Below are 27,270 nucleotides of genomic sequence, written 5' to 3' on the forward strand. Positions count from 1 at the left end.
TCCTGAGTATCCTGGGTTCAAAAATCAGTACATCATTGAAGAACGAGTTTCGATCGCCATAACTACATCCTTGCGTTTGGTCACTCTATGCTACACTTTAGTCACACTCGCGGACTGTCCAAAACTCCTGGACGGAACCGTGGTTGGAGATTGTCTACAGCAAAGCCAACTAGCCGATCTCTGCGGCGAGCTCACAGGAGTCACCGTATTTCAGTCCATCATCTACCAGGTCATCGAGAAATGGGCGCAAGCCTGGATGTCAGTTCTCGACCATTTCTCATTGAAAGTAAGGCCACGCATTTTAAGTCTGCCCACTGCCATTCTGCGACAGCTATCACTGACTACCAAGTCGCAGATAGCCCGTCTGCCCAACACACAACTGAGCAATAGCACAATTTTGAAATCATGGTCTAAATGGATTGAGGAAATGTCAAAGGATCTGCACAGCCTCGAGCTAGATGCGCTTACACCATTGAACAACCATGATGTATTCGGCGTGGTCAAGAAGAACTGGGAAGATGTGCTCGACTATCAAGAAAGTCTTTCTCAGGAACTACAAGACCGGATCAGAATCATTCGACCATAAGCTGCGGTTTAGAAGTTATTTTGTGTGCGTGTTCCGGATTAAAGCACTGTCACTGTCCCGCAAAATTACAAACATAGTGGCAAGTATGTAGTGCGCCCCTCGATGCTTGCACATGATGAATTGGTAGGCATAGGATCAACGGACAGAGGAACGACCCCCAGGTGTCTCTGGCAGCCAGAAATGATGGAACAAGCGGATGAGATAAACAGATTAATCCGCAGCTGAGTGCCGGGGCACCGTATCTAATACATTACGGGCACAGCTCATGAGGATTAGATCGCAGCAGTCGATGGACGATTGTCAAGGGGTCGTGGTGGCAGCAGAACTGCTGAGTTGAAGAAAGGCCGCTATGCTAGGGCTACGCGACTACTGGAAGCCGGACCAGTAACCCAGAACATCTCTAACCGGCAACAAAGTCGCACAGCTTATGTAAAACGGTGGAAAATTGTCTGCCTAGTTCGTGTAGAGGCTTGATTCGTTTGCGAAGCTGTTTGATGACGAACAACCAGCCCATACACATTTCCGAAAATTCTCTCGTTAGTACGGTCCTAGGTAGGAGCCGTTTTGTGGCACCCGGTTGCGGCGTTATGATGATAGCTGGCACTAAAGTGTTGTTTGAGGAGATAGATCGACGCGACGAAGACCAGGCGGGTAAAGATGGGCAGCCACAAAAGTCGTTGTTGGATGAGTATCCGTAGGATGACCACAGCGTACTGCGTAATCTACTGAGCCACATTATAAGCACTGTAACCCATGTCTAGCTTAACTGTACTAACCCATTTAGACATAGTCTATGTGTTAATGGAAGCGCCCCTTCGCCCGAATAGATCGTCTTGTACGTCCATTGAAGCTTTTGATGGCGTTCTGGGCCAGGAAGTTCAGGTCTGAGGACTGCGCCACTGCGAAAATAGCATACCAAGAACTTCCACTTTAGATTGCCCATATGGATGCCTAAACGCTCTGGGGATATGCAGTTGAGCCTGTGATCACCTCACCCGATGTAAAGTAAGGCAGGCTGCAGGGCGGCCCAAGAGTTCTCTCTATCTACCGGTTCCAAGCCTTACTGAATCCAGTGGTCTCTTTATACAAATACTGTCTCTGTTCATGCCTCTTCTTTCTAGATTCTCAGGCATTGCTCGCGCCGTTGCAAAAACACTGGTTTGTTATATCCTGTGTCCTTATTATCTATTTCACGAAGCTCTCTACCCCGCATTCCTCAACACCGGGCATTTGCCCCTGATCAACACCACCATCTTATTGCTATCGACCCTGAGCCATAGCAGTGCCCTCCTTTTTCAAGAGGTCCAAGGCGAAAGAGATGGAGACAGAGGAGAATGCAAATGCAGAGCGTCCCGCCACACCTCCGCCAACGTACGAAGCCACGCAGAAAGAACACCCGCCATTCGGACACCAGCCGCCGCTGCCGTTCGAAGCCAATGGCGGCACCGACGGGAGGAGGCCGCACACCGACGGGAGGAGGCCGCACACCGAAGCGGATGTTGCCGACATCAGGGCCACGTTCAGCTTTCTCAGACTAGGTACCCAGAGGGGCCCGGATGTAGACTCCTGCCTCGCGCACCTGAAGCTCCTGTACGCCATCCAGACGCTGAAGGACGAGGTCGGCTACACCGATGGCCTCTGGGACTTGTGGGATGTCCGCGCGGGGCCTCTCCCTGGTTCTGAAGCCGAGGAGCAAAGCGGTTCAAGCAAAGACTCTGAGGACCGTGCGAAGAAGACTTTGGCCATGATTCGCGAGAAGCGGTGGGCCGTCTACTTGGCGCGGGCTGTCGACCGTTACGAGACCTGGTGGAAGACACTCTCGGAAGGTCGTCTTCGCGAGCCAGAGATGAGAAACGTTGACAAGTTCCCTGGGAAGTATGTAAAGTTCCCCGATGGGCGCAAGGACTATCCCTGGGACGTTGATAATCTACCGCCTCTGGGTAAGCGACCAAATTCGAGAGCCACGAACGCGTTGTAGAAGCTGACGGTATCAGACGTACTCATGGTTTGGCACTCGCACATGCTCAACCCAAGGGCTTTTCTCGAGGACACCATGCGTTGGGGTCTTCGGTCTTTCTGGACGACAGGCATGCCCTGGGCCCAAGTCAACCAGGTAATCACCTCCAAGTTCGATCATAAAGTTCCAAGCTCCGCCAAATCCAACTGGGAACAAAAGACGGGTAGACCATGGGACAACCTCGAGGAACCAATGGTGAAGTTCCTCGAGTGTCCAGCATGTAAGCGAACCATCGAAGTCCCTTGGACCACATGCGGCTTGCCGGAGAGATACAAGGGCGACGCGTAAGTAGTGTTCGGTGTAGACCGTTCCATTTGCATCAGCGTACTGACGCAGGCCTGGGAATTAGACGACCGGGTCTAGTCGGACACGGGTACGGAGATGGAGATTTCTCTCAGCACTGTGAGCCCGGCTGCGGCAGCCTCATCACTCAACGCCTCCTTTCCGTGGCCAAGATGATTGACGACGCGGAATGGTACCTCAACTATGGCATCACCATTCCCAGCACCGTCCTCGAGCCAAAGACTGGCATGCCAGTCGCCAACGAGGAACATCTTCTAGATGTGACCTTTCCGAACAGGCTCGTGGGCCACGGCATCTCCGGACAGCTGATCAATCTGATCCAACCAGGCCAGCAAAAGACTCATACTATGCAGGACGTCCGGGACCTGATCTCTGAGGCGTTGTCGGATCAAGAGTCGTTCGCCATAATACAGAAGGAGAAGCTTGCCAAGGTGGGAAGGAGTGATGTTGCAGCGGTCAAGGGGTTGACCCGGACGGAAAAGTTCCAGACCGCCAAGATGATGGCAAGATATTGGGAAAACCATTCCATCTTCGCTCTGGATCTCGTTGCCGCAACCATGCGCCAGGGGGTGTTCATCGGCAAGATGTACTCGGTGAGCTTCTCGTGACGCGCCTTCCCCCCCCCCCCCCCCAAACGGCCAATATGAACTTCTCAAACTGATGAGACTCCCCGCCCAGATCGACTGGCTGCACAGTCCCAACGTCCGGGGCACTATGGACCGCCTGGTACAAAAGTACCACCGCTTCATGCTGATCATGACCAAGAACCCCCTCACGATGTGCGTGCCGACCCTTGACGTCGACCTTGCGTGGCACACCCACCAGCTGGCGCCCAGGGCGTACTACAAGTATTCCACGCACAACAGCGCAACCAATGGCAACAAGCAGGCCAGGTTCATCGACCACAACGACAAGGTGGACGAGGACCAGCTCTCCAACTCGTTTGAGTGGACGTGCAGGATGTACCTCAAAACGTTTGGCGAAGTGTACTCCGAGTGTACCTGTTGGTATTGCGAAGGTCCGTCGTGCGAGCCCCTCCTCAATGGGAGTCTTGACGTAGCCAAACATCGCTGACATGTCCTATCAGCCCTCCGCGTCAACTCCGTGATTAACAGCACATCCATCTTCGGAAGGACCAAGGAACAGAAAGGTACGAATGAGATGACGTTTCTATAACAGCTTTGGTGCTGCAGATACTTCCAGATTCGCTGACACCGTGATCCCCCTAGCCATCGACAGCTTCAACATGTCCCCGGCCGCGGCCGCCTGCGACTCCTCGTCCTCGGCCCACGTCTCCGCGCACAACGCCTGCCACGCGGACGCGTCGTCGCCCCTCAACAGGGCCCGCGGCTTCCAGCGGGCCGCCTGGGCCTCTCGCCTCGACGACGGCTACGAGCGGGCCGTCAAGCGGGCCGCCAAGCGAGGCAAGAAGCTGCCGCCCAAGGAGGAGTTCTACAACCATTGGGGCAAGACGTACTTTCAGTACGCCCCGGTCTCGAGCCCGGCGTACTTCACGAAGGACATCTACGTGGCCGGCGACCCTAGCGTCCTGAACGGGTCCTGGGCATCATGTGCCCAGGGAGTGGTTGGTCCAAATGACATTGCAGCTGGGGGCTGTGGCGGCCCTGGCGGGTGCACGAATACGAAGGTGAGTCCGAGTGTGCTCTGGCTTCCTTCCGTGCTTTGGCTGATCTTCATGATAGGGAACCTGATCCGGCCCTGCTCGGGGAATGTCTGGTAAGTGTCACCCTGTTCTAGATTTCTCTCATCGAGCCCTAACAAAAGCGTCCTGCAGCTTGCTCTGCTGTAGGCATGGGAGTCTACGGAGGGTGCGGAGGAGTTGGTGGAGGCTGCGGTGGTGGTGGAGGCTGCGGTGGTGGTGGAGGCTGCGGTGGTGGTGGAGGCTGCGGTGGTGGTGGAGGCTAGTGAATTTCCAGAAGACTTTGTGTCCCCCGGTTCTGTCTACTTTCAACCTTTCCTCATTCTCTGTTTGTCCATCTAGTAAGTTACTTTTACCTTTCGTTGCCAGACGGGCCTGAGCTATATTATTTAATCAAACATTTGAGACTCTGGAATACGTCGATACGTCTCTTTGCCGAGTTGGGGCATGTTTTTTGAGACGGGAAACCTTCTTCCTGCCAGCCTGTACATTTGTTGCGTTGTTACGAGCTTCATTTCGCAATGTAGAAACCAAAATGTCTCCTGATAACCATATGTCTGTTCTTTACAACTACATACCCTTTTGTCGTGATATAGGCCGTAAATGCGCAATGGCAATTACGGATCCGCTTTTGTCATCACACCTTTTATTTTCCTTTTGCCAATGACCATCAGGCTCACCTATACCTATACCGGCCATTCTTTTCGTTATCGGAAGCCCATACGACGATGCAGTAAGAAGGATGATATTAGATGTCTGCATTTGTAAAGAGTGACTTAATATGTATCTGTAAAAAAAAGAGAAGAACAGTACTGGGCCAATTCCTAGTCTCCTTGTCACCCAACCTCTTGGGTGCGGGAAGTGTAGAAGTCACAAATATCCCCCACCTGGTCAAGAGCAAAACAGACCAAAACGTCAAGAAAAGGGTATCAGAAGAATTCATGTTGCTCCCTGCTGTCCTCTGACTACCATCCGAGGAGACCAATCCGTGTTTCTTGTCTCTCCTCGTGTGCACCAATGCTGCGTCCACTTCATGTCGTTGTAGTGCCTGAGCTTGCAATAGCAACCAGCCTATCGGGCAGGTTGGTCGTGTCATTGATGAAGATCTCAAGCGGCGGGTTTGGACTCCCAGGGGGTGGGGCAGGACTGTGGTATCCCATCGTGAGCTGCTGATCACACATCGGAGGGATCAGAGTCACCGGGATCTGTCTACTCACCTAGACATTGTCGCTGTCGTTGATTAGGCTCAGTTTGCTTGGTTGGACCCGAGGCACCTGGCCCTTGTGTGTTGTTTGTGGGTAAACGTGGGGTGAATGTGGAAGTACACGATATGCTTGCTGGGGTATCCGGGAGAAGTCCAGCTTCGGGTAACTAGGAACACGAGTTTCTGCCCCTTCACGGAGATCTCAGAGGGGGGTATTTATGTTTTTTTCCTCCTTTTCGCCCATAACGTAGCCCGGATAGAGACGCAGATTTCTGTCTTGTCTTTCCCCCAGTCTAATTCAACAGAACGATTCCAAATGCCATGCATCGGACGGCTAAAGGGCCCGATTCTCGATTGGTATATCTCTGGTGCGTGGGGTCACCTGGTCCCCTCCGCAGAGCGACGTGGGTTGTCCAACCTTCACAGCAAATAAGAACACCCCGTTCCCCGTCTTTCCCCCCTCCCCTTCGCGGCGGCCGGAACGCAGGCCAGTGAGCACCGACGGCAGGTCCACAACCAGACGGGCTCTACCGACTTCAACCTCTCTGGAGCCGGGGTGAGACAGATCAACCAGCCAACCACCAACACTCAAACAATGCCCTTGGGGCTTTTTGGTTGTCTCGAAGCTGACAAGCGCTTCTTTTACTCCCATCACTCGTCCATCAGCCGTATCGTAGTTGGTCGACCAACGGACCCCTTCTCCTCCCGTTGCTTCATGGAGTGCTGCGGGTAGACGCCATGGGGCGGCACGATGACGGGACCGATGGGTGCCGACGCGGGTACGGGAAACATGGGTTTCGTACGCTGTGCCTCTCACCGACAACGACAACCCATCTTTCTTCAGCCCCGATACCCCTTCACTGCAACTTTGGGGCCCCATATCGTCCCCTCCCTGGGTCCTTACGTCGCCCCCTCCCCCAGTTCCCTTACCTTTCCCACATCAGTCATGCATGTCCTCTCTCCATCTGGCACAGCAGATTCGGCCGCATGTCTTCATTCAGAAAGGAGACCCACCTTGTTGGTACTTCGATGCCCTTTGTGTGCACATCCATGTACCTCCGTGCATGCTGCAGCCACGTCCAACAGCATCCGAATCGCCCAATCAGTGGCCATCTGTGTATGAATCAGGGAGCGATTTCCGTTGTGGTGGATGTACCCCCCGGAGGTGACTCTCCTCTGCAATCGCAACTTGCCGAGGGCAATGGGCGGATGGCGTGCAGGTATACGGTATCTGACTTGTGGTACACGTCGCCGTGGGTTAGCCCTATAGGGAAGCTGGGAGTCGCCGAAAGCCCCCGGACGAAAAAGAAAAGAGAGCAGCTGTGGTATCTATCTCGTGCAAGCGAGCGCGCCGGGGGGGGGAGAAGGAGGGGTAAAGCCCACCGGCATATGAGGGCATCGAGGGTTTCGTCATCCTTGATGGATGGGCGGCGGATCTGCAGAGTGCTCATCATCTCCATGATCTAGGTTTCATATGACTTGACCCGGGGTTCTTGAATGAAATCTAGCGTCTTCGTAGTCCTGCATCTTCAAAGACGTGGAGATGAGAGACGAATCTGAGGTGGCGCCGTGCAAGATTCACGGAGTCCGCCATGCCTGGCTATTGTGAGAGATCTCGGGCAAGGGTCGACGGCGGACGAGCCTATTTGCTCAGCCTACCATATCCCGATAAATAGAGGGAGAGTCAGATGAGGTCTTCCAGCAAATCATCACAGAAAGTTCCGTCCTCCCGCCGCGCGGGAGACGTCATAACCATTCGATCTTCGTCCACGGGACCCACGCTTCTAATGAAACGAGGACGATAGTCTATTTCGATGCCACGTATGAGTAGGTATACGTGTATAGAAAGGAGAGGTGGAGGGAAGGGGGGGAGAAAGCCACAAGATGTCGGCCGCGGGTTGACGGCCACGAAGGTGACAACGAAGACGGAGACTGCAGAGGGCGGGGATCAGGGGGAGTGAAGCCAAGCCCGGATGATACGGACAAAGGGATATCGTCAACCCCCTGGCAGAGCCTCAACGTTCGTACGTACGGCCAGTCAGGAGAAGATCAGATAGAGACGGTGTGGTTGACGACGTATCAGCGTTGCATCCTGGCACGTGGGGGAGCGAAGAGAGGATTGGGCCAGCAAGAGAAGAAGTACAAGTTGGCCTGGCCATCGTCCTCGTTTAGCCTCTGCTATCGCAAACTCCTGGACCGTGTCTTGACGCCACACAACGTTCGTTCGTCCGTCAGATCTAACGGGCCAACCACGAGGGGGTACGAGGCATAGCTTCTCCCTCATTACCATTAGCCATCAGATCATATATTATATCTCGGACCAATAGCATATCCGCCGTGCCGTCAATACGGACAGGGTTTAGTCTCAGGAGGGGTAGAGGTTGTGTCTACCTCCGTTGGGTGCCGAGAAGAGGGGAGGAGGGGGGATGACAGCGAGGTGGCCGGCCGCATGAGGGCGACCAGTAGTCGTCGGAAACGCTGAGACCAGAAGCGATTCTGATCCAACAGTGTCGTTCCACGGTACATCTGCATCCCTCGTGGTGGTGGGGAAGTGATGCCTCCCCCCATCAGAGCCCACCATCTCCTCTCCAAGGTTCTTTGCGGCTCTGCGCGTTTGACCAGCGGGCTTTTCGGGGAGGATCGAATGCCCCCGACCCTTCCCTCGGTCTTTTGGGGCTACTACTGCTGTGTAGTGCCATCGAGCTGGGTCTCAGAGAGGGAGGGAGGGGTGTGGTTTGGTTCTCAACTGAGCACGCTGCTGCACGCAACGCTGCTGCGCCTTCCTTCGTGTTTCTGCAACGGAGTTTTTTTTTTTTTAGGGGGGTTTCCATGCTCGTCATTCATCAGATCTCATCTGCTAATCGTGCAGTTCATTTTGACTATGGTTATGGTGGGAGAAAAGTGCAAAACTGGGGGCCGGAGTGCTGGGTGATCGGGTGCCGCACCCAGAACCGGGAGAGGGCGGCGCGTTGTTGCCTCCAAAATGTTCATCGTCAAATGATGTTTCGTGCGAAAGGTGTTCCATTCCGAGCTCTTATGCGAACCGGTAGCTTATTAAAGTTTTGAATCCTTGCTGACCGTTTAGGCCCGTCCGTCCTCCAGGGTCGAACGCTCCCGTTTTACAGCTTGTGCTCCGCCTCCCTCTCCCTCTTGGTCTCCTTCTCCTCCCTCAACACCTCCTCGCGACCTCTCACCTCGACCTTGCGCGGCCCGTCCCTCGTGAACTTGACCAGCACGACCCGCTCCCAGTCGCCGCCGCGGCCCGACCCCTTGAGCTCTGGACCCGGTTTGTCGAGCCCGAGCACGACGCGGCCGTCCCCCTCGCGGATGAACAAGTTGTGCGGGCTCATGGCCTTGTGCGCCCACGGGATCTCCGAGGTGGGGTGCCTCCGCGCCGCAAATGACGACGATCCGGTCACTGCCGTGGTGGGCACGCTCTCGAGGAAGTCCAGCAGCCCACTGCGTTGCGAGGCGAAATAGTCGTCCCCGTGGCCCCGGCCGGGCGCTGACGACGGCGCGGCGGCCTTGCAGAACTGCGAGACGAGGTGCAGGAGGTAGTACTGCGGTGGGAACAGGATGATCTCGCCCTTGTCGGCGCGGTAGAGCCAGGTCGAGGCGTCGTCGAACTTGGCGGCCGTGTGCTCGACGCCGCCATCCGGGGTCGGCACGATGATCTCGTTCTCCAGAGCCGAGACGCCCGTGCCCGCCGAGGACGGCAGCATGTAGATGTACATCTGCGTCGTGAAGCGCTTGGGCACGTTGGTGGGCGTCACCCATCTCGTGAAGGGGATCAGGCGTCCTGCGGCGGGTGAGTGTGTGAGCGAGACGGGGACCCAATGTCATGAGGCGACGTGCGGCCGAACACGCCGGGTTCGCGCGCGCTGCGTTAACATACCGGTGTCCGGGACGCCGCCCACGCTGTCGACCCAGTCGCCGAAGCGCACCTTGCCCCCGTAGATCAGCTTCCGGGCTCTGTCCCTGTCTGCGGCGGAGACGTTGATGAGCGTAGACCTGTCGTTCGAGTTCTTCTTCGTGGCGAGGAGGATGCCGGTCTCCTCGAAGCACTCACGGATGGCACCCAGCCGGTAGGCATGGCCGTCCTCATGCCTTTCGCGCGCGTTGTTGGGCGGGATCTCCCCATCGTGGAAGGCGTCCAGATTCCCGCCCGGAAACACATGCGCCGACGCAAAGGACGTCGATGTCTTCACCCGCTGCAGCAGGAGTACCTGGTTCGTCGGTGAGAGGAGCAGGATGCTACGTTATTGGTGAGCCAAGGACGCGGCGACACGATGCATCATGCCATGTCCATGTCCGTGTCCATGTTATGTTATGTCATGTCATGTCATGGCCTGGCCTCGTGGGGGGTCGCTTACCTAGCGCTGGGCCGAGGCTCCGTAACCTCCTTCTCACGCTTCGGCGGCGACGAAGACGACGAGCGCTGCTGAGACATGATGGTGATGGGTGCGCTGGCGTATCGGCGAGGTGTTCCTGGTCTTGGTCCTATTCCCGGGATGCTTGAGGCGAGCGTTGTTGCTATGAGTGACGTGTTTGAGCTTAGACCCCTGCCCGGGATCCGCGTTGCAATTGGGTGGCAATCGAACCGTGATGGACGTATCAACGATGTGCCCGGGAAACGGAGGCTGCGAGGGCGAAATGGCAAACTCATCAGGGCCTGGGGTCGTGTCGGTGAAGTGTCTAAGTTCCGGGACAAGAACAAGGTGAGCGAGCCGGCGGGGGCGTTTGGCGTCTGGCGTCTGGCGTCTGGCGTCTGGCGTCTGGCTTTTTGCCGAGGCTCATTGTCTGCGTGTGTGTGGTGTGGTGTGGTGTGAGTGTGCGCCCTGTGTCACTCGTATCGCCCCAAATGTGCCACGCATCTACCAACATCATATTGTTTTCTCTTGAGCCAGTCACGAAAAGAAACGCCTGAGTTCAACCATTGTAAGTGAGGAAAAAGCGATTTTTATGCCTATGTATGTAATAAATAAAACCTGCTCTATCCGTCGCGATGTAAGACTGAGTGAGATCTCATCTCACCCAACGTCGGATCCCCATTCCAAGCGAAGCCTACAACCGAAACACGGCGCCTAAATAATGTTCAATGGGGTATCGTTACTGCACACTAGACTCCGAATCAATATCTCTTCCGCTCCTTTCCCCTCAGACTCTCGCGCCATAGGCAGCACACGCTCTTGGACTCGCACCATTGCTTCACTTCGTTCGGCGACACCTCGCCGTCGTAACCAACCCTGGAAAGCTGGCCCGTGTTCAGCCAGGCGGCGAAGTCCTCGAGCACGATCGGATCATACATCAACATCATCTCGTGGAAAGACGGCTTCTTCGGGTCCGTCGTCGGCGGCGCCGACATCACCGCTTCCGTGATCCGCGCAAACAGGACAGCTGACTGGCTGGTTGGCGGCGATGCAGCCAGTGAAATTTCCGTGTCGTCGCCGATGGACACCGATACCTCCTCGGGAGGCGGCGAAAACGTGGGCTCGGGCGACGAGCCTGCGGATGGCGACGGTGAAAGCGAGCCGTCCGATGCCGAGTCTGGGATCTCAATGACAACCGATGCCTTGGCCTTTTTTACGCGTGAGGATGGCGCCGGCGAAGCCACTTTGAGATCCGCTGGTGCCGAGGTGCTTGCTTTAGCCTTGCCCTTCTTGGCCGTTGTCGACGTCGAACCCGTGGCCTTCACTGGCGCTGCGTTCTTCTTAGGACGCCCGCGACCCCGTTTGGGCGACGGCGGGGGAGGTTGAGCTGACGGTGGCGGCTCACTGGACGGCATCTCGACCTCACTGGTTTTCCTGGGACGGCCTCGTGGCCGTTTAGGCGATGTGTTTACCACCGGCCTCGACGATTTCGGAGCAGCGGCTTGCGCCTGGGAGGTCGTCGAGATCGGGTGGTTCGTGGGAAGCGAAGCGAGGGCCGTCCTCTGCTTACTCGTCCAGCACTGGTCCAGGAGGGCGAGCATGGCCTGCCGTCGCTTGACCGGCTTGAATCCATAAGATGCAATCTCCCTGGCAAGCTGGTTGTCTGTGTAAAGGTCAAACTTTGGTTTCGGAATCTCCGCTACAGGTTTCGGTACTGCGGTCGGCTCGGGTACTTCTGCTTCGGCTTCTGACACCGATGAGAGTTGAGCAGGCGGCAGGTCAGGAACTGCTTCCGTAGGCGGCATAGAGCCAGACGAAATCAACACCGTCGAATCGCCCTCCAATTCGCGTTCTGTTGGCCGACCAGTTGAAATGAAAGGCGACGCCTCTTTCTGCGTCCTGGACACGTCACCACCTGTCTCATTGCCCAGGAGATCGTCAATGTCCGGGAATGAGACATCAGAGGGTATGGGAACTGGCAATGTGGCCGCCTGTCTCTGCTCGATGGGAGCGCTGCCGGCGGGAGCCTTGCTTAAGAGGTCGTCGATGTCGGGAAAAGACGCATCTGACGGGATATGAGCCGGCAGCGCTGCTGTTTGGTTCTCGACGCCTGCGTACCCAAAGGGGTTGAGTCCAGCTTCTACGCCTGGGAGTGGCTGGGGAGTATCGACGAGATTGATGACTTCCAGGTCTAGCAGCCTTCCATCTTCATCCCTTGCTCCAACATCCCAGAGCTTCTGCCTAGATTCGGGTTCGATGGAGTCGCTATTGATCGGTGTCACGAACGGGTCCTCTCTCAGCGAGTTCGACGCCTGTAACGCGGATTGGAGATCTCTGAGGAATGTCGGCGAGTGTTCTCGTGCCAATTGGCTCGAGGTCCCGAAGACGTAGTCCTGGTTTGCGGCTTGCCGCAACGCCGCGGTCGGAGACAGTAGGACGGGCTCTGGCGGAAGGGCCTTCTTCGGCTTCTTCGCCCGTGGTGCCCGTTTCTTCCCCTTCGGCTTCGCTGCCTCGTCCTCGTTCACGAGCGTTTCCCCTGTAGGCGCCGGGACAATTTCCTGTTCGGTAGCATCTGGGACCAGGTAGGCTGCTGTTGCCAGCTCGGTAATTGTGCGCGGCTTCTTCCTAGGCGCTTTTGCCTTCGCAGGGACCTTTGCTGGCGGCGCCATCTTGGACGAATCACTGACGGATACCAGCTCAATCAGCTTCCTCTTTTTGAATGCCGGGTTATCCCCATCGGACGGTTTATCAGATGGCCTCTGTGGTGCGTCCTCATCCGGCCGGCCGCATCTCTTGAGGAGATTCTCGAATGTCTCCTTCGATGCTGCACGACTCGGGCTTCTTGCAGCCGAGGAGATCAGCTCAATGGCCTGCGAAGACTCGGATCCCATAATCAGTGCGCTATCAGCCGGCGGCGGTGTCCATTCTATGCGACGCTTCGAAGCCGCTTCCAATTCCAATGGCTCATCTACGTCTTTCTTGGGTGGTGGTGGCTGGGCTTCTGGTTCTTCCCCAGCTATGGGCTTTGCAAAGTGATGACTCTTGACGGCGCTCTTCTTTGTCGGGGCCTTGGCTCTTGTTGTTTTTGGCTTCTTGCCCGGTTTATCGGTTGCGGCTTTGGCCTTTGCGTACTTCTTCCATGGCGGGCTGGTTTCGACGTCTCTGGTGGGATTTGCTGGCGGTTCGTTCGCCTTCTTCTCTAAGACTTTGGCGCCTCGTTTTCGTTTCGGCTTCGAAGCCAGGGTCGCAATCGATATGACCGTCACATCCTCGTCCTGTTGTATTGGGGGAGGATCAACAGCTTCCCTGCAGGGCGTCGTAAGGTCGATCGCAGATTGTTCCTGGGGGAGAAAGCCTGAGGCGCCGGTAAAGTGACGGCTCGCTTGGTCGGGCACTGGCATGGCTTCATATCCGCTTCGACTTGGGGGGCTTCTGGAGAATTGAGACTTGAGCTGGTCTAGGGATGGTAGCCCTGGAGAAGAGGAAAGGTTGTCGGTGTCATAACGGGTGCTTCGAAATGGAGACCCCATCGTGAATCTCGGGAAACCCGCTGGAATGCGCAGGGCGCATGATTTCGGTATGATGCGCAACAGGGTGACGTATAATGCAAGCGCAAGAAGACGAACCAGCTCAGCGGAGTGGAAATGGCATCGATGGCACTGATTCGGTGACGGGATGTGTCGAACTGGGGACTCGGGTGGCGATAACGGTCCTTCTCAGCTGCTTTTCACGGGGACGCCGAGTCGAGTTCAACATCAACAAAGCACAAACGCGCTGCGCTGCGGGAGAGCGACCGAAGGAACGCGGCGGGGCGGGGCTCTCGGAAGGTCAGAGTACGTACGTATACCACCAGCCACATCCCGTCTCTACCAGCCACATGCACGAGCTCATCCAAAGCCACGTGACCCCTAGCCCTGAGTTACAGGGTGGGTCCGTCGCTCGGCAGCTCAACGGGCCGAAGCACACTCGCCCACAGACGCAGGCGCGCACACCAAAATTTCCCTTTGATTTGAATATCGACTCCCCGCATCACGAACTCTCGTCGACGACATCATCCGCGCAAAACCACCACCTACTTGCCTCTAGACAACCCCGAACGCAAGTCGCAGCAATGGAGAACGACAAGGGCGAGATCGTCGATCTGTGAGCAACAACCCGTCTCCCCCCTAAACCCCCCTTCGAACCGCCCACGAACTTGGCCGCACGAGAAAAATCACCAAAAGAGCTTCTTTTTTTTCCCGCGGGCGCGGCTAGGAGAGGGGGGCTGTTGCTACTCCGACGCATATGGGGACGTTTGACTGACTTATTTTTTCCCCCTTGAATAGCTACGTTCCGCGCAAGTGCAGCGCCACCAACCGCATCATCAAGGCCAAGGACCACGCCTCCGTCCAGATCTCCGTCGCCAAGGTTGACGAGAACGGCCGCGCCATCCCCGGCGAGAACCACGTCTACGCCCTCTCCGGCTTCGTTCGCGCGATGGGCGAGTCCGACGACGCCTTCAACCGCCTGGCCCAGCGCGATGGCCTCGTCAAGTCCGTCTGGTCCGCCCAGCGATAAATGCTGAGGCTGCGACCTCGGGGGAGGAATGGTACGTCACGGGAGTTTATTTGCGGCTCGAGAACATGGGGTCGTCTGCACTCGGTCGGACAACGGACGGGGACTGACTTGGGCCCAAACAGGTCTAGTCGTTTTGCGGTTCGGTCGGTTCAACATCATGGATCTAGAGTTGGTTGCATGGTATATCGCCAATTCGAGGCGTCCGGCTCTCTGCGGAGAGGGAAATGGCATAGGAATGGTTCACGACTACCCAACAAAATGAAGATTTTCCGCGTTCGAGATAAAAGAAAAAAAAGACAAGAACAAGCACAGAGCCCAAAAACAACAGTCCAGTGACAACCCCCCTTCTATCTCTCTCTCTCTCTCCAACTCGCTCCGACGCGACACCGTTTTCGCATGTCCTCTACTCTTCACAAAAACGCTTCCCTCCCACCGGCTAGCGAAGGATTCTCGTGCCACCCTCGATGGTCTCCATGGTCGAGGATTCTGGGGCTACTTCGATAGCCTCCGTGCCGCAGATTGATGCAGCAGGCCTTGAAAAAGCCGTGGCGGTTAAGGTGTTCGTCATGGTACAGATACGGGTCTTACATATCTAGGTGCAGCAGCCGGACCGTCAAAAAGAAACAAATATGACAACGATTTTCGCCAACTTGTTCGTTTTGTGCTTTGCCAATCGCGGGCGTTCGAGTCGGCAAGCCGCAAAGTGCAGCGGTTGTTCTTGGTGTGAAACCCACGCCCGCGGGATTGAAGACTCGATATGTGCTTCCGTGATATATTTATTCCTGGTGAACAACTTGATCTTCCTTGCCGAAAACCACATTTACAACGGGCAAGCAATTTCCGCATACAATCGTCTGGCTCATATCCTTGATCAAACGTGGTCGCGTTATGGTATATTAAAAGACATCTATCATCGTATCCAAACACCTGTGCATTTACGAGACGCATCCAACGCCTACAACAAGTAACGGAAGTTGGGGTTCTGGCTTGCGTGTTAGTGGTTACCGTTCAGTCACGTTTTCCGCTCGGGGTAACTAACCTCCATATCTGTCAGGTCTACGTCGTCGTCGTCGTGCTCGACGTCGGGGGAGCGGCCGGTCGCCTCGGCCGCCGCGTCCCTTGCCTTGTTGCGGCGGATGAGCAGCATCCGCAGGGAGATGGCGATGGCCATCTGCGCGGCCGCGCACGCCAGAATGACCTTGCAACCGGTCTGGTACAGCGGCGCCTCTTTGGCCAGGAATGCGTGCGGGCCGATGACGTTGCCGACGCAGTAGGCCGTGAAGACGATGGCCGAGGCGGTGATGCGCTTCGTGTAGCCGCCGACGTTGGACGCCGGCATCTGCAGCGCGAGCACCAGCGATGCGACGAAGGAGCCGATGAAGTAGTACCCAATCAGCACGCCGACCTTGTAGTGCGCTCGGTCGAGCTTCCAGACCATGGCGCATCCGATGATCGTGGGGATCAGCCACACGGCCATGACAATCGTGCGCATGTCACGGAAGCGCGACGCCGTGTAGGTGCCCCCGAGGATCCAAAACACCTGGAATGCGCCCTGGGGGATACCCAGCGCCGTCGTGAGTAGCGGGTCCGTGACGAGGCCCTTGATGATGAGCTTGCCAAAGTTGGCGAAGCCGCCATTGATGACCTCGTTCAGCAGGACGAAGAGAAACAGCAGCCAGACCTGGGGGTCGAGGAACGCCTCCTTGACCTGGTACAGCTTGATCGTCTTGTTGAGGACGCCCGTCTTGGCGAGCCGGGCGCGGCCGACGAGCAGGGCCCTCTCCTCGAGCGTGAACCGCTTGGCGCCCAGGATGCTGTCCGGCAGGAGATACAAAAGCAGGCAGCCCCAGAGGACGGTGATGCCGCCGCAGAGCAGGAAGACGGCCTTCCACACGGGGAACCCGTCGATCTGGCCGATGCCGTAGCTGAGAAGGCCGCCGATCATGGAGCCCACGCCGTTGCAGCAGTAGAAGAGGCCGGCCCGGAAGGGTTGTTCCGAGCGGATGTACCTGGCCCGTGTTAGTCGTGTCTCCTATTCTCGTCTTCTGCGCTTGCACGAGTCGCGCGCGTATGCCGCTCCAACTTACCACATGGACACCATCATCATGAAGCAGGTCGTGATGGGCGCCTCGAAAGCGCCGAGGAAGAACCGGCACGCGGCGAGCCCGGCAAAGTTGGAGCATGCCGCCGTGATCATCAACACGGATCCCCACGACAAGACGCACCCAGCCACGACCTTGCCCATGCGCGTCTTCTGGGCGACGTAGACCCACGGGTACTCGGCCACCAGGTAGGCCAGGTAGAAAATGCTCGCGAACCATGAATACTGCGTCTGGTTGACGCCTGTGGTCGAGAACAGATCGAACACGGCCGCGTACGACAGCGCCTGCTTGTCGATGTACTGCAGCACGTAGGTGCCGGCGAGCAGGGGCAGGATCGTCAGGTCGATCTTGCGCACCAGCCGCCGATTTCTCTCCTTGTCGTTCACCAGCTCAGCGAGGTACTCCTCGCTGATGTTGTGCTCGTGGAGGAACGCCGCCGACTCGTCGAGGAGCTCGACCTCCCCAGCGGTAAACGACTTTGTGGGCTTGAGGCCATCCTCGGTCTTCTCGATATCCTTGTCGTCCATGTTGACGGTTGGACCAGGGGCAGGGGATGGGCTCTGGAAGATGATGGTTGGCTGGCCCGAGAGAGAATCCGGGTTGGAACCTCTTCCCAAGGACTCCCGGCCACGAGGAGAAGGGATATATCCCTTTAATGGGCCTCATGGGTCGACTGTTCATTATCTTTACCGCCTTGGCATCCATGCTAGCGAGTCCGGGGTAAATCTATATGAGCTGATAGCTAGACGCACGAGCGTCCATCAATGGGGATGTTACTTATCTGGGCGTCAACGACGATTGCTTATCGCGGGGACGAGCGTGACGGGGTCCATGGTCCGGGGGCAAGGGGGGGACTAGCACCGGAACTCGGGAAACTGATAAGACGGGACGAGCGAGCGCGTCCTGCGAGGGATCCGGTCGTCAGATCTGGCTCCGAGTGCGCGTCTTCCGCCGAGATCGGCCGTCCGATCTCCGCGGGAAAACCAGCCTGGGTATGGAGCACCTCTCATTAAACGTCCGCCTAATCAACTTCTTCCTCGCCCAGCGCAGGGATGAGTTGATAGCTGATAGCAGGCCACGATACAGAGCTTGCCCGATAAGTCGACAGCTCGAAGCTTGCTTGAAACGACTCGGCGGGCCGGTATGGGTTCATCTCCCGACTATCGATAACAACATCGTTTGTAACCCCCCTCACTCCTCCCCCTCCTCCTTGGCGAATGCTCTCTCTCAACTCTGCCTCGACGACGAATACACTCATTTTGAAGCCGGAAGACTTGGGGGGAATAAACCACCAAAGCAAAATGGGATCAACGATTGAAGACGCCCGTCCGTCCGTGACGCTCACGCAAGGGACCGTCGTCGGTGTGACACTGACGGACGGCCTCCCCCGGCCGGTCGAGGCGTTCAAGGGCATCCCGTATGCGCTCCCACCGACGGGAGACCGCAGGTTCCGCGCGGCGGTCAAGGTCGAGCCCTCGACCGAGACCATCGACGCCTCGAAATGGGGCGCCGTCGCCCCCGGCAAGCAGCTCTTCACCGGCCCATCGTACGAGTATAGCGAGGACTGCCTGACGGCCAACGTCTTCCGGCCGCCGCGAAGCACCGCCGAGGCCGCCGGGAAGCCGCTGCTGCCCGTCGCCGTGCACATCCACGGCGGCGCGTTCAACAGGGGCACGGCGATGATGCACAACTCGCCCTCGTTCCTGGCTCACTCGGGACAGGAGTTCATCACCGTCACCTTCAACTACCGCATTGGCGCGCTGGGATTCCTCCCGTCCACTATGAGCTTCGAGGAGGGCGTGCTCAACCTGGGGTTGAAGGACCAGCTCCTCCTGCTGAAGTGGGTGCGCAACAACATCGCGGCCTTTGGCGGCGACCCCAACAACGTCACCCTCATTGGAATTTCGGCTGGAGGACACTCGGTAAGTTGCCCAAGCCCTTCCTCTCCCCCCCCCCCCCCTCTGTGAGACCACCGAACCCTGACCAAGTCACCCACCCCGCCCCCAGATCGGCCACATCCTGATGCACGACGAGGGCCAATACGATCCGCCCCTCTTCCACAAGGTCGTCCTCGAGTCCGGCGCCCCGACGTCCCGCGCCGTCCGCCCCTACAGCGCCCCCGTTCACGAGGCCCAGTTCGCCGACTTCCTCACCGAGACCGGCTGCCCGCCCGGTCTCTCCGCCGCCGGGACCTTCGCCCACCTCCGCAGCGTGCCCACCGAGGTCGTGCAGAGGGCCCAGATCGCCGTGTTCGACAAGTACAACCCCTCCCTGCGGTGGGCCTTCCAGCCCGTCATCGACGGCAACATCATCCCCCGGCCCCCAATGGAGTCCTGGCGGCTCGGCAAGTGGCGCAAGGTCCCCGTCATGACTGGCTTCAACCGCAACGAGGGGTCCATCTACATCAACAAGAAGGTGTCGGCGTCGGACGAGTTCACGCGCTTCTTCGCCGACCTGCTGCCGCTGCTGTCCAAGGAGGACGTCGAGGCCATCGACAGGCTCTACCCGGACCCCCTCACCGTCGCCGACTCGCCGTACAAGGAGCAGCTCGACGGCACGGGCGCGCAGTACCGCCGCCTCGAGGTCGCCTACGGCCAGTACGCCTACGTCGCGCCCGTCCGGCAGACCGCCGAGCTCGCGTCGCGCGCCTCGCCCGAGCCCGTCTACCTGTACCAGTGGGCGCTCGAGAGCTCCCTCCTCGACCGCGCCCGCCACGGCGAGAACATGTCCTACGAGACGTGCGAGCCGGCCAAGATGGACCTCTCGCCCACCCAGCGGGAGCTGTGCCTCACCCTCAACGCCTACCTCACGAGCTTCGTCGTGGCCGGCGACCCCAGCGCCGTCCGCGGCGAGAGCAGCCCCGACAGGCCAGCGTGGGAGAGGTACGTCGCCGACGACCCCAAGGCGATGGTGTTCGCGGAGGAGAACAAGGAGCTCGTCGGCGGCGCGCCGGGGGCCCCGGCCAGACTGTGCCCCGACACGTGGGCGAGGACCGAGTCGGAGTTCTGGTGGAGCAAGGTCGACCTGTCACAGCAGTGAGGCTGTAGATGGTCGGTGAGAAAATAGAAAGAAATAAAAAAGATAGAAATAAAAAAGATAGAAATAAAAAGAATGATATCAATTATTGTCAAGTTTATTCGCGAACGAAGTGTTGGGTGTCAATAAAACAGAAGAAGAAAGTGTGGATGGAGGAGTAAAAAGTCTTGATTTCTTTTCCCCCTTGAGCGGCTACTTTTCTATTTGGACGGATAGCTTTTTTTCCTATTTTTTCCTTATTTTCTTCTTCTTTTTCTCATGGACTTACTACCGACTTGCAAAGGTTTTCTTAAGCTAAACACCGCCGCTTCACAACGTCGATAAGCCTGGGAATGAAGCATTCCAATCAGATCGGCACAGCAAACTCATAGCGGCTACACCAGCACAACGAGCAGGGGCACTACAACATCAAAACGGGTGCAACAAAAAAAGAAAGCATTTCACCGGTTGTGGTGCTTGTTACATAACCCGCAACGGCGGCCTTGGCGGGAGCACGTTTGTCAAGCCATAGGTTCCGGGTCACGTGTAAACGGTTCTATAATGGCTCAGGTACGGCGGCTTGGCGGTTGGTCATGTTCACTCGAGTCTCTTTAACCAGCTAATTTCTTGTCCGGCTGTTTTGCTGTTTTGTTTTCTTCCTTTTCTTTCTTCTTTTTCTCTAAAATGAGCCCTAATTTCTACCATTGTATATACGTATATATACACATTTACCCATCCGTGTACAATCTTAATTGACTATGAATAAAAAACTTGTGAGACTACACAACTAAACCTACTTTTATCTATTACAACGAGATTAATACTACTGATTTGGAATAGGTTTTTTTATTCTGATCTTTGCTCAGAAACTCTTAGATCATGATCTTCTGCATATGATGGCTAGGTTTCTATGTGCGCTGTACCTATTCAATGTATGGAAATAAAATTTGATCCAGCGTTGCATAATGCAAGTTTGATATTACCCCTAGAAGGCCAAGATAGCAAGCTCAAAAATACCATAGTTACTTGTTGTGACACAGTTGTAATGTTATTCGGGTCGGTGAGGCATAATTGCCAGGATGGGAAACTGTAGATCCTGCCGCTGTATTACGTATACGAACCTGCTGTAATTCGAATTGGTTTCATGTCTCAAAGTACCGTAAAGACAAGTTGGCGGCGTGCTCATTACTGAACGACATCCTCTACCAGCTTCCAACCTTGGCCAAGCTGCCCGCGACCTTCATCTCCCCCTTGGCCTCCCTACTTGCCTCGCTGAATTCGACAAGCTTGAGCGGCCGGTAGGTGGGCTGCCACATCTGCTCCTGGATCCACTCGTCCAAGTCCACATCGTTGTCGGGGATGCCCTCCTCCATCGCGACGCCCTCCTCAACGGCTGCCTTGATCACCCTTCTCGCCACCCTCACGCTGACATCCCTAACGACATCGACGCCGGGCAGCAGGGGCGCCTTCTGATCCTTCAAAGCGGGGCTCAGCGACGCGACGCCCTCAACAGCTGCCACGAGCATCTTGTCCGTGACCAGTCTCGCGCGGGACAGCACGGAGCCCAGACCGATGCCAGGAAAGACGACGGAGTTGTTACACTCGGCCACCTCAATCTCAATCTCCTTACCGCCCTCGCCCCAGGGTCCCTTGACAGGCTTGAACGGCGACCCCGTCGCGACGAGGGCCTTGCCGTCGGTCCACTTGTAAATGTCCTCGGGCACGGCCTCGTGCAGGCGTGTGGGGTTGGAGAGCGGGAGGATGATGGGCCTCTCGACGCCCTCGGCCATAGCTCGGACGATTTCTTCGGTAAAGGCTTTGGGTTTGGTGGAGGTGCCTATGAGCACGTTGGGCTTGACGGTTTTGACAACTTCGAGGAGGGAACCATCTTTGCCCTTCCACTCAGATGAGTCTCGCGCATAGTCCTTCTGGGCTGACGACAACTCGCTTTCTGTCGTCAACAGACCGGGCTTATCGAGCAGCCTAGGAAGAGGTTAATTAGCAAAGGGGTTCAGATTTGAGAATGTCGCAATTTACCAAATATGCTTGGCCGCCTCCTCCTTGCCGATGTTTCTCTCGGCGGCAATGGCATCCCTGACTTGGTCTGCAATACCGACGCCAGCCGACCCGGCGCCGAAGACAACCAAACGCAAGTCGGAGAGTTTCTGGTTGCTCACGTGCAACCCAGCCATGATGGCGGCGAGCGTAACACAGCCTGTTCCTTGCACATCATCGTTGAAGCATGGGATGTGAGGGCGATACTGGTCCAGAATTCTCCGTGCTTGATTCGCGGTTGCATTAATACTAGTTGGAATCTATATAGAGATTCAGATAGGACTTACCATTTGTGAGACCAAAGTCCTCAAAGTGTATATAAGCGCGCGGGTACAATCTCCTAGCAGCTTTGACAAACTCGTCGACAAAACGGTCATACTTGTGTCCTCGAACGCGATTCTGGCGGAGACCCAGGTAGAGCTCGTCGTTCAAGAGCTCTTCGTTGTCCGTACCGCAGTCCAGCACAACGGGCAGTGTCCTATTGGGGTGCACACCGGCACAAAGCGTCGTGAGGACAAGCTTTGCCACTGAGATCAAGATGCCGCCGACGCCCTGGTCGCCGATGCCAAGGATTTCTTCGCCATCTGAAATATTATTAGTGTCTATCTGGATGCTGGGAGGCAATGGATAATACCGGTGACGACGATGTAGTCAATATCCTCTGGCCGTCCCCACTGGGCGAGGTCGTGGTAGACGCGGTCAATGTCCTCGATGTTGAGGAAGCAGCCGTCAGGCCTCCTGAAGAGGCGGGAGAAGTTCTGGATGGCGTCTCCCTCGGTCGGGGTGTAGACGATGCTGAACATTTCAGGGAGATACTCTTGCAAGAGCTATTTGGCCGTCAGACCCCGCGAAACATGCTTTCCGTGAACCACGACGGACACAACATACCCGATAGTACAGCACCTCGTTCTGCTCCTTCAACGAAGTCAGAAACGTGTTCTTGGCAAGATCGTCTCGCCGCGACTTGTACTGTTCATAGGCGCGGTGCAGCTGCTGCTCCAGGGTATCAACACACTGTGGCAGCAAGCCGGTGAGGTTGAACTCTCGACGCTCATTTTCTGGGAAGGCAGTCCCCTTGTTGAGGTAGGGGGTGTTGAGCAACGCGGTGCCGGTCACGGCGCAGCTGATGGGACCGCTGGTGCTCAGCGGCAACTGGGAGAACTTTGAGCCCTTGTGGTCCTTGTTCAGCGCCATGGTGTGTGATGGGCAGGGCGAGTGTAAGCGACAAGTCGATGGCGTTGCGAAGATGGTTCAGGGATCTCCGGGATGGCGTCAGGAGCGAAACAAGTGGTGCTGAGCTTGGCTTTAAGGGGGAAGTCGTCAAGTTGCACGATGGTCGATTTTCAACACGACGTGACAGGAAGCGCATGCAGACGTGGATAGACGGCACTGGATGTGGGATGGAACCTTTGGGCTTCCAATATGTTCTTTGTTCTCGGCAGAAGGAAACACTAAAATGCTACAAGCTAAACTACATACACATGCCTGCCTACCTAATAGTGCGCACATGCAAGATGGTAGCAACACCTAATACCTAGTGTAGTGTACAAGCGAGTGCGCTGACTGGAAAATGACGTCAACGTCCCCTTCGAGGAATGCGGCAAAACGAAAAGGGTGACGGACTGACAACAGCGCCCGCATACTGCGTGGACCAATCCGCAAAAGAGAACCACCGAAACTGGGTCTCGGGACTGGTTGATGCGAACCTTTTCTTTGTTTCTTCATCTCTCCTTTCCGAGTTCTCCAACGTTCGGGAGGTCCCAGCAGGGCCTTGCACGGGTGGGCTGGGCACCCGATACCATGTCACGGGTTCTGTATCCGTATCATCCATTCACATATATTCGACAGCACAGTCATGCACAGTAGATTTCAAAACCGCCAAAAAATATCAAAATACAACAGGTAATGATGAAAAAGCTATGTCGGTACGCCTGGAGCCTCGCCCATGTAGGTAAAAATAGATGGGCGTGGACTATGATGGTCCTGTTCTCTCTCGCAGCCAGGAAAGGGAAAGGGACGCGGAACGCGACCAGTTCTTACTCTCCGTCAAGTGGTAGTTCCAGTCCTCTCCAGAGTGCACCGCAGAACGCGGCACAAGAAGGAGACCCCCGCCGAAGCGAAGACTCGTGAGAAGCCCGAGTGACTGGGGTAGATGCTGCTGGTTTGTTTGGCCTTTGCTCCTACTCATGACAATATTGCATGGCATGGCGTGGCGTTACATGATGGCTTGGTGTGCCGGTGTAAGCATCGCGGCAGAGATCAGAGGATAGATTGGGCACTGAATAATGCCAAATCCTCCAACGAGGGGAAGGGGATATCCTCCTGCCGAGGCTCACTTGAGCTGTCCTGTGTCTTTTTGCCAAAACGTCACCGCGCTTGCCATAATTTGTGTACCGATCACGCAACATGGTCGGCGGTGTTTGGTGTGTGTGAAGTGAAGCAAGGTGGCTGGCAGCCAGAAGGAAAATTTCTCATTGGATTTTTACGGCGCGAGAAACCCATATTACATAAGCCGGGGAAGGGGAATGGACATTGAACGAACCCCTGACAACCGGGGGTGGGATCTTCGGGGATGGAACGTGAAATGATGTGGGGACACGGCACGTGCACCTGGCGCCGGCTGGGCATCCGTGCCGTGTAAGTCGATTTGCCATGGACAGGGCGGTCAAAGCCAGCAAGCAGCCAGGCTAGCGGGTATTGCAATTCACGTGAACTTCAACAAAATGCTGGAAAATGGAGATGGGAGAGCGTCTATGACATGACATCCCCCTTTATGATAACATGAGATTGAAAACCCATATAGATCCAAGAAGCATTCCACTTCCTTGCGTATGTTCCTGCGTAGCGCAGAGAAAGGGAAAGGGAAAGGGCCTGGGCCCAGGTGCCATGGTCCTTCCAAGCTAGTCATCGAGGGGAACGGCATGTCACCCAAGTAGATATTGCGCATCATCTGAGGACATGCAACAGGTCAAGATGATTGGACCGTTGGACTTTGATGGCAGCGTCCAGAGCCGTCCGTTGTTTACGATATGGATTAAGGAAGCGGTATACCCTGAACACCCAAACAGAATCATTCACACACACAATCCCAGGCGAAGTCGCTCTTCAAATCAGGCCGGCCCGGGCCGCCTCGCCGCCGCCGTCCTGGACGAGATCGTCCATTCTCCTCTTGCCCTTGCCAATGCCTCCCTCACCGACCCCCATCCTCCTGGCGACGTATCTCTGAGCAACGATGCCGACGGCGAGGCTCAGCAGCTCCTCGATCCACTCGGCAACCCACTCGCGGGGGTCAACGCCACCGCTCTCAACAATCTCGCGGATCTCGTCGGGAATGGACTGGTTCAAAGAGGGTTCCTGGCCGTCTTCGCCGCTGGCGGGGGTCAGCGGGTTGGAGGCGTCCAGCCAGCGGATCCACTTGGCCGGGATGGACTGGCTGATGGTCGAGAACTCGATCTCGTGCACTGGGTCCAAGCAGAAGACGGCAAAGCAAACCAGGTCGTCCGCCTCGTCCTGCTCGGCTACGGTCGAGGCCTCCTTCTCCTTTTCGACAGCCGCCGTGTGGGCAAAGAGGGCCGAGTCGGACGTGGTGACCACCGCCTGGACGGCAAGGAACAGGTCGGAGCTGCGCACGGGGTTATCCTCGCTCAAGGGCTCGGTGGCCCGCACCCTGGCCTGCTCGATTCCTCCGTGGGCACCAAAGTACTCGTTGGCGTAGCCCTCGGCGCCAGCACGGCAAAGCTTGGTGCCCTCGGTTAGTCCCTTGATCAAGCCGAGGTCTCTAGGAGAGTCGGACTGTCTCCACCAAGGGCCGTCTCGCCAGCCCGCGCCGCTGTCATTGGAGTATCTGCGGCTGGTGTTCTCCTGGCCGCGTTGGATAACCATCAGCTCGCCGCCCTCCACCTGGGACATGACGCGCGAAAAGGTGCCGTAAATCAAGGGGTCGAGCGAAGGGTACCCGACCATGTCGTGGGTGATGTGGATGAGCAGCCGTTCGTGGGAGCTGATGGGAGGAGCGATGGTATGGAGGATATTGGTGAAGGTCGGGAGTGCTTGCTGGCGGAGGTTGTCTCCTGAACAAAGGTCGTCGTCAGCAACCGATTGCGCTCACCAGTCGCCGACGGCCCTTGAAGCCTGTATATCACGATACGAGCCCCAATGGTAGGTAGGTACTTACCGAGAGCCCTGAGTCCACCAACGTTTCCTCGCACCTGCTCGGCCCACTTCTTGGCCTCCTCGTTCTTCTGGATCTCCTTGACCGCAGCCTCTGCCTGCTTCATGGCGGCGGTCGCGGTGTTGAAGATGCCTCCCCACCAACCACCCCCGCCCCCAGCGGCGGGGGCAGCAGCCTCGGGCACGGCGGCCGATGGGGTGGGAGCGGACTGTTCGGCGGGCTTCTTGTCGGGTTCTTGTAGATCGGAGCTCGTAGCGCTCGGGGTGAAGCTCGCGCGGAGGGATCGGGCGCTGTCGGTGGACTTGCGGGGCGCGGCAGCAGACTTGTCGTCGATGGTGGGGGTTGCGGAGCGCTTTGGGATTCCCTTGGCAGCCGACTCCTTAAGACGGGGCGTGTGCGGGCGGGAAGGCTGCTCGAGGTCCTTCTCGAGCTCGGCCAAGATGTCTTGGTCGGCCAGGGCCTTGGAGGCGGCGGTGGTGGGCTTATTGGACTTCTTCTCGAGCGACTTCTTGGGGGCGGCGTTGTCGCCGATGCCCTCGAAGAGGTCGTCGATATCATCGCCAGAGGTGGCGGACTTGGTCTTCTTGGAGGCCATGGCGGGTGGGTAGTGTCGACGTGTTGATGTGGTGATGAAGTTGTTACTTGCGGGGCAGACGTCACAAGCTGTGGTGCGGCAGCTTTGAGGCGCCCGTTAGATAAGGTACATACGTGCAGCAAGTTGTACAGTGAGTAGTAGTACCTACAGTAGCTAGGTAGGTAGGTAGGTAGGCAGGCAGGCAGATGGTTTAGGTACCTACTACCTACCTGTAGAAGGACACCTAGGTAGGAGCTGAGTCAGGCGACGCTAGGGACCAACACGGCTTCTTAAAACAAGATGTTGAAGTATGTACCTAACAATAGATATGGGGAAAGCCACTCGGACAGTCAAAGTCGGAACAACGAGGACGATGTATGCCGGCACGACGCAGAGATATCATGTATGTACAGCTCTAGATAATACCTATAATTGAGATTACACACAGCCGATGTTGAAGTTGAAGGAATGGAACATGCTGAACTGCTTCCCATCCAAAAAGACGCTTAGGGAGCTGAAGTATGGTACACTCACTACCTACGTATCTGAGGGAGTCGCACAGCTGCGCGCAGTCAGCAGAGACCAAATGGCAGCTGGAGACTTGCATCATCAGGGACGGACGGAGCCATGCATCAGGTCGAGAAGATAAAAGAAAG

At 56.6% G+C, this 27,270-nt stretch overlaps 10 protein-coding genes across 10 annotated transcripts; 4 read left to right on the top strand and 6 right to left on the bottom strand.

The window, feature by feature from the left end:
* Window positions 1-1,904: 1,904 nt before the first annotated feature.
* Window positions 1,905-4,618, top strand: LY79DRAFT_674384 (uncharacterized protein; the record flags this gene model as incomplete). Its single annotated transcript, XM_060564291.1, has 7 exons — window positions 1,905-2,526; window positions 2,581-2,887; window positions 2,953-3,499; window positions 3,585-3,924; window positions 3,994-4,056; window positions 4,136-4,554; window positions 4,610-4,618. The coding sequence occupies 7 exons, from the start codon at window positions 1,905-1,907 to the stop codon at window positions 4,616-4,618; spliced, it is 2,307 nt and encodes a 768-aa protein (XP_060408029.1).
* Window positions 4,619-5,191: 573 nt separating this feature from the next.
* On the bottom strand, window positions 5,192-5,918 carry LY79DRAFT_66257 (uncharacterized protein). The gene is made up of 2 exons (XM_060562817.1): window positions 5,784-5,918; window positions 5,192-5,712 (listed from the first exon to the last, which is right to left on the bottom strand). The coding sequence occupies exon 2, from the start codon at window positions 5,660-5,662 to the stop codon at window positions 5,315-5,317; it is 348 nt and encodes a 115-aa protein (XP_060408030.1). The 5' UTR covers window positions 5,663-5,712; window positions 5,784-5,918; the 3' UTR covers window positions 5,192-5,314.
* A 438-nt stretch (window positions 5,919-6,356) lies between these two features.
* On the top strand, window positions 6,357-7,523 carry LY79DRAFT_66246 (uncharacterized protein). Its single transcript, XM_060562815.1, has one exon. It carries the CDS (start codon window positions 6,509-6,511, stop codon window positions 7,235-7,237), a length of 729 nt encoding a protein of 242 aa, XP_060408031.1. The 5' UTR covers window positions 6,357-6,508; the 3' UTR covers window positions 7,238-7,523.
* A 1,366-nt stretch (window positions 7,524-8,889) lies between these two features.
* LY79DRAFT_527934 (NUDIX domain-containing protein) lies at window positions 8,890-10,220 on the bottom strand (the record flags this gene model as incomplete). The annotated part of the gene is made up of 3 exons (XM_060555976.1): window positions 8,890-9,569; window positions 9,666-10,024; window positions 10,144-10,220. 3 exons carry the CDS (start codon window positions 10,218-10,220, stop codon window positions 8,890-8,892), a joined length of 1,116 nt encoding a protein of 371 aa, XP_060408032.1.
* Window positions 10,221-10,574: 354 nt separating this feature from the next.
* On the bottom strand, window positions 10,575-13,918 carry LY79DRAFT_571058 (AT hook domain-containing protein). The gene has a single exon (XM_060559213.1). It carries the CDS (start codon window positions 13,668-13,670, stop codon window positions 10,902-10,904), a length of 2,769 nt encoding a protein of 922 aa, XP_060408033.1. The 5' UTR covers window positions 13,671-13,918; the 3' UTR covers window positions 10,575-10,901.
* A 333-nt stretch (window positions 13,919-14,251) lies between these two features.
* Window positions 14,252-14,697, top strand: LY79DRAFT_528002 (ribosomal protein S21e; the record flags this gene model as incomplete). The annotated part of the gene is made up of 2 exons (XM_060555982.1): window positions 14,252-14,283; window positions 14,466-14,697. The coding sequence occupies 2 exons, from the start codon at window positions 14,252-14,254 to the stop codon at window positions 14,695-14,697; spliced, it is 264 nt and encodes an 87-aa protein (XP_060408034.1).
* A 679-nt stretch (window positions 14,698-15,376) lies between these two features.
* Window positions 15,377-17,444, bottom strand: LY79DRAFT_66261 (major facilitator superfamily transporter). The gene is made up of 3 exons (XM_060562818.1): window positions 16,785-17,444; window positions 15,737-16,706; window positions 15,377-15,679 (listed from the first exon to the last, which is right to left on the bottom strand). Exons 1-3 carry the CDS (start codon window positions 17,324-17,326, stop codon window positions 15,653-15,655), a joined length of 1,539 nt encoding a protein of 512 aa, XP_060408035.1. The 5' UTR covers window positions 17,327-17,444; the 3' UTR covers window positions 15,377-15,652.
* A 656-nt stretch (window positions 17,445-18,100) lies between these two features.
* LY79DRAFT_674389 (carboxylesterase) lies at window positions 18,101-19,838 on the top strand (the record flags this gene model as incomplete). The annotated part of the gene is made up of 2 exons (XM_060564292.1): window positions 18,101-18,721; window positions 18,807-19,838. 2 exons carry the CDS (start codon window positions 18,101-18,103, stop codon window positions 19,836-19,838), a joined length of 1,653 nt encoding a protein of 550 aa, XP_060408036.1.
* Window positions 19,839-20,764: 926 nt separating this feature from the next.
* Window positions 20,765-23,398, bottom strand: LY79DRAFT_653740 (malic enzyme). Its single transcript, XM_060562613.1, has 5 exons — window positions 22,758-23,398; window positions 22,504-22,696; window positions 22,157-22,453; window positions 21,852-22,095; window positions 20,765-21,797 (listed from the first exon to the last, which is right to left on the bottom strand). Exons 1-5 carry the CDS (start codon window positions 23,061-23,063, stop codon window positions 21,017-21,019), a joined length of 1,821 nt encoding a protein of 606 aa, XP_060408037.1. The 5' UTR covers window positions 23,064-23,398; the 3' UTR covers window positions 20,765-21,016.
* A 1,445-nt stretch (window positions 23,399-24,843) lies between these two features.
* LY79DRAFT_618400 (maintenance of telomere capping protein 1) lies at window positions 24,844-26,786 on the bottom strand. Its single transcript, XM_060562022.1, has 2 exons — window positions 26,044-26,786; window positions 24,844-25,939 (listed from the first exon to the last, which is right to left on the bottom strand). Exons 1-2 carry the CDS (start codon window positions 26,633-26,635, stop codon window positions 24,975-24,977), a joined length of 1,557 nt encoding a protein of 518 aa, XP_060408038.1. The 5' UTR covers window positions 26,636-26,786; the 3' UTR covers window positions 24,844-24,974.
* Between the last annotated feature and the right edge of the window lie 484 nt (window positions 26,787-27,270).

This window comes from Colletotrichum navitas, assembly GCF_030913465.1.
Source record: "Colletotrichum navitas strain CBS 125086 chromosome Unknown LY79scaffold_121, whole genome shotgun sequence".
Taxonomy (NCBI): domain Eukaryota; kingdom Fungi; phylum Ascomycota; class Sordariomycetes; order Glomerellales; family Glomerellaceae; genus Colletotrichum; species Colletotrichum navitas.

Coding starts and splice junctions, on each gene's coding strand:
- LY79DRAFT_66257 (XM_060562817.1), bottom strand. CDS start 5,662: ATGACACGACCAACCTGCCCGATAGGCTGGTTGCTATTGCAAGCTCAG.
- LY79DRAFT_66246 (XM_060562815.1), top strand. CDS start 6,509: ATGGGGCGGCACGATGACGGGACCGATGGGTGCCGACGCGGGTACGGG.
- LY79DRAFT_571058 (XM_060559213.1), bottom strand. CDS start 13,670: ATGGGGTCTCCATTTCGAAGCACCCGTTATGACACCGACAACCTTTCC.
- LY79DRAFT_66261 (XM_060562818.1), bottom strand. CDS start 17,326: ATGGACGACAAGGATATCGAGAAGACCGAGGATGGCCTCAAGCCCACA. Junction 16,707..16,784: donor ATGATGATGGTGTCCATGTG/GTAAGTTGGAGC, acceptor AACACGGGCCAG/GTACATCCGCTCGGAACAAC. Junction 15,680..15,736: donor TAGACCTGACAGATATGGAG/GTTAGTTACCCC, acceptor CACGCAAGCCAG/AACCCCAACTTCCGTTACTT.
- LY79DRAFT_653740 (XM_060562613.1), bottom strand. CDS start 23,063: ATGGCGCTGAACAAGGACCACAAGGGCTCAAAGTTCTCCCAGTTGCCG. Junction 22,697..22,757: donor ACGAGGTGCTGTACTATCGG/GTATGTTGTGTC, acceptor ACGGCCAAATAG/CTCTTGCAAGAGTATCTCCC. Junction 22,096..22,156: donor GGACTTTGGTCTCACAAATG/GTAAGTCCTATC, acceptor CCGCGAATCAAG/CACGGAGAATTCTGGACCAG.
- LY79DRAFT_618400 (XM_060562022.1), bottom strand. CDS start 26,635: ATGGCCTCCAAGAAGACCAAGTCCGCCACCTCTGGCGATGATATCGAC. Junction 25,940..26,043: donor TGGTGGACTCAGGGCTCTCG/GTAAGTACCTAC, acceptor ACCTTTGTTCAG/GAGACAACCTCCGCCAGCAA.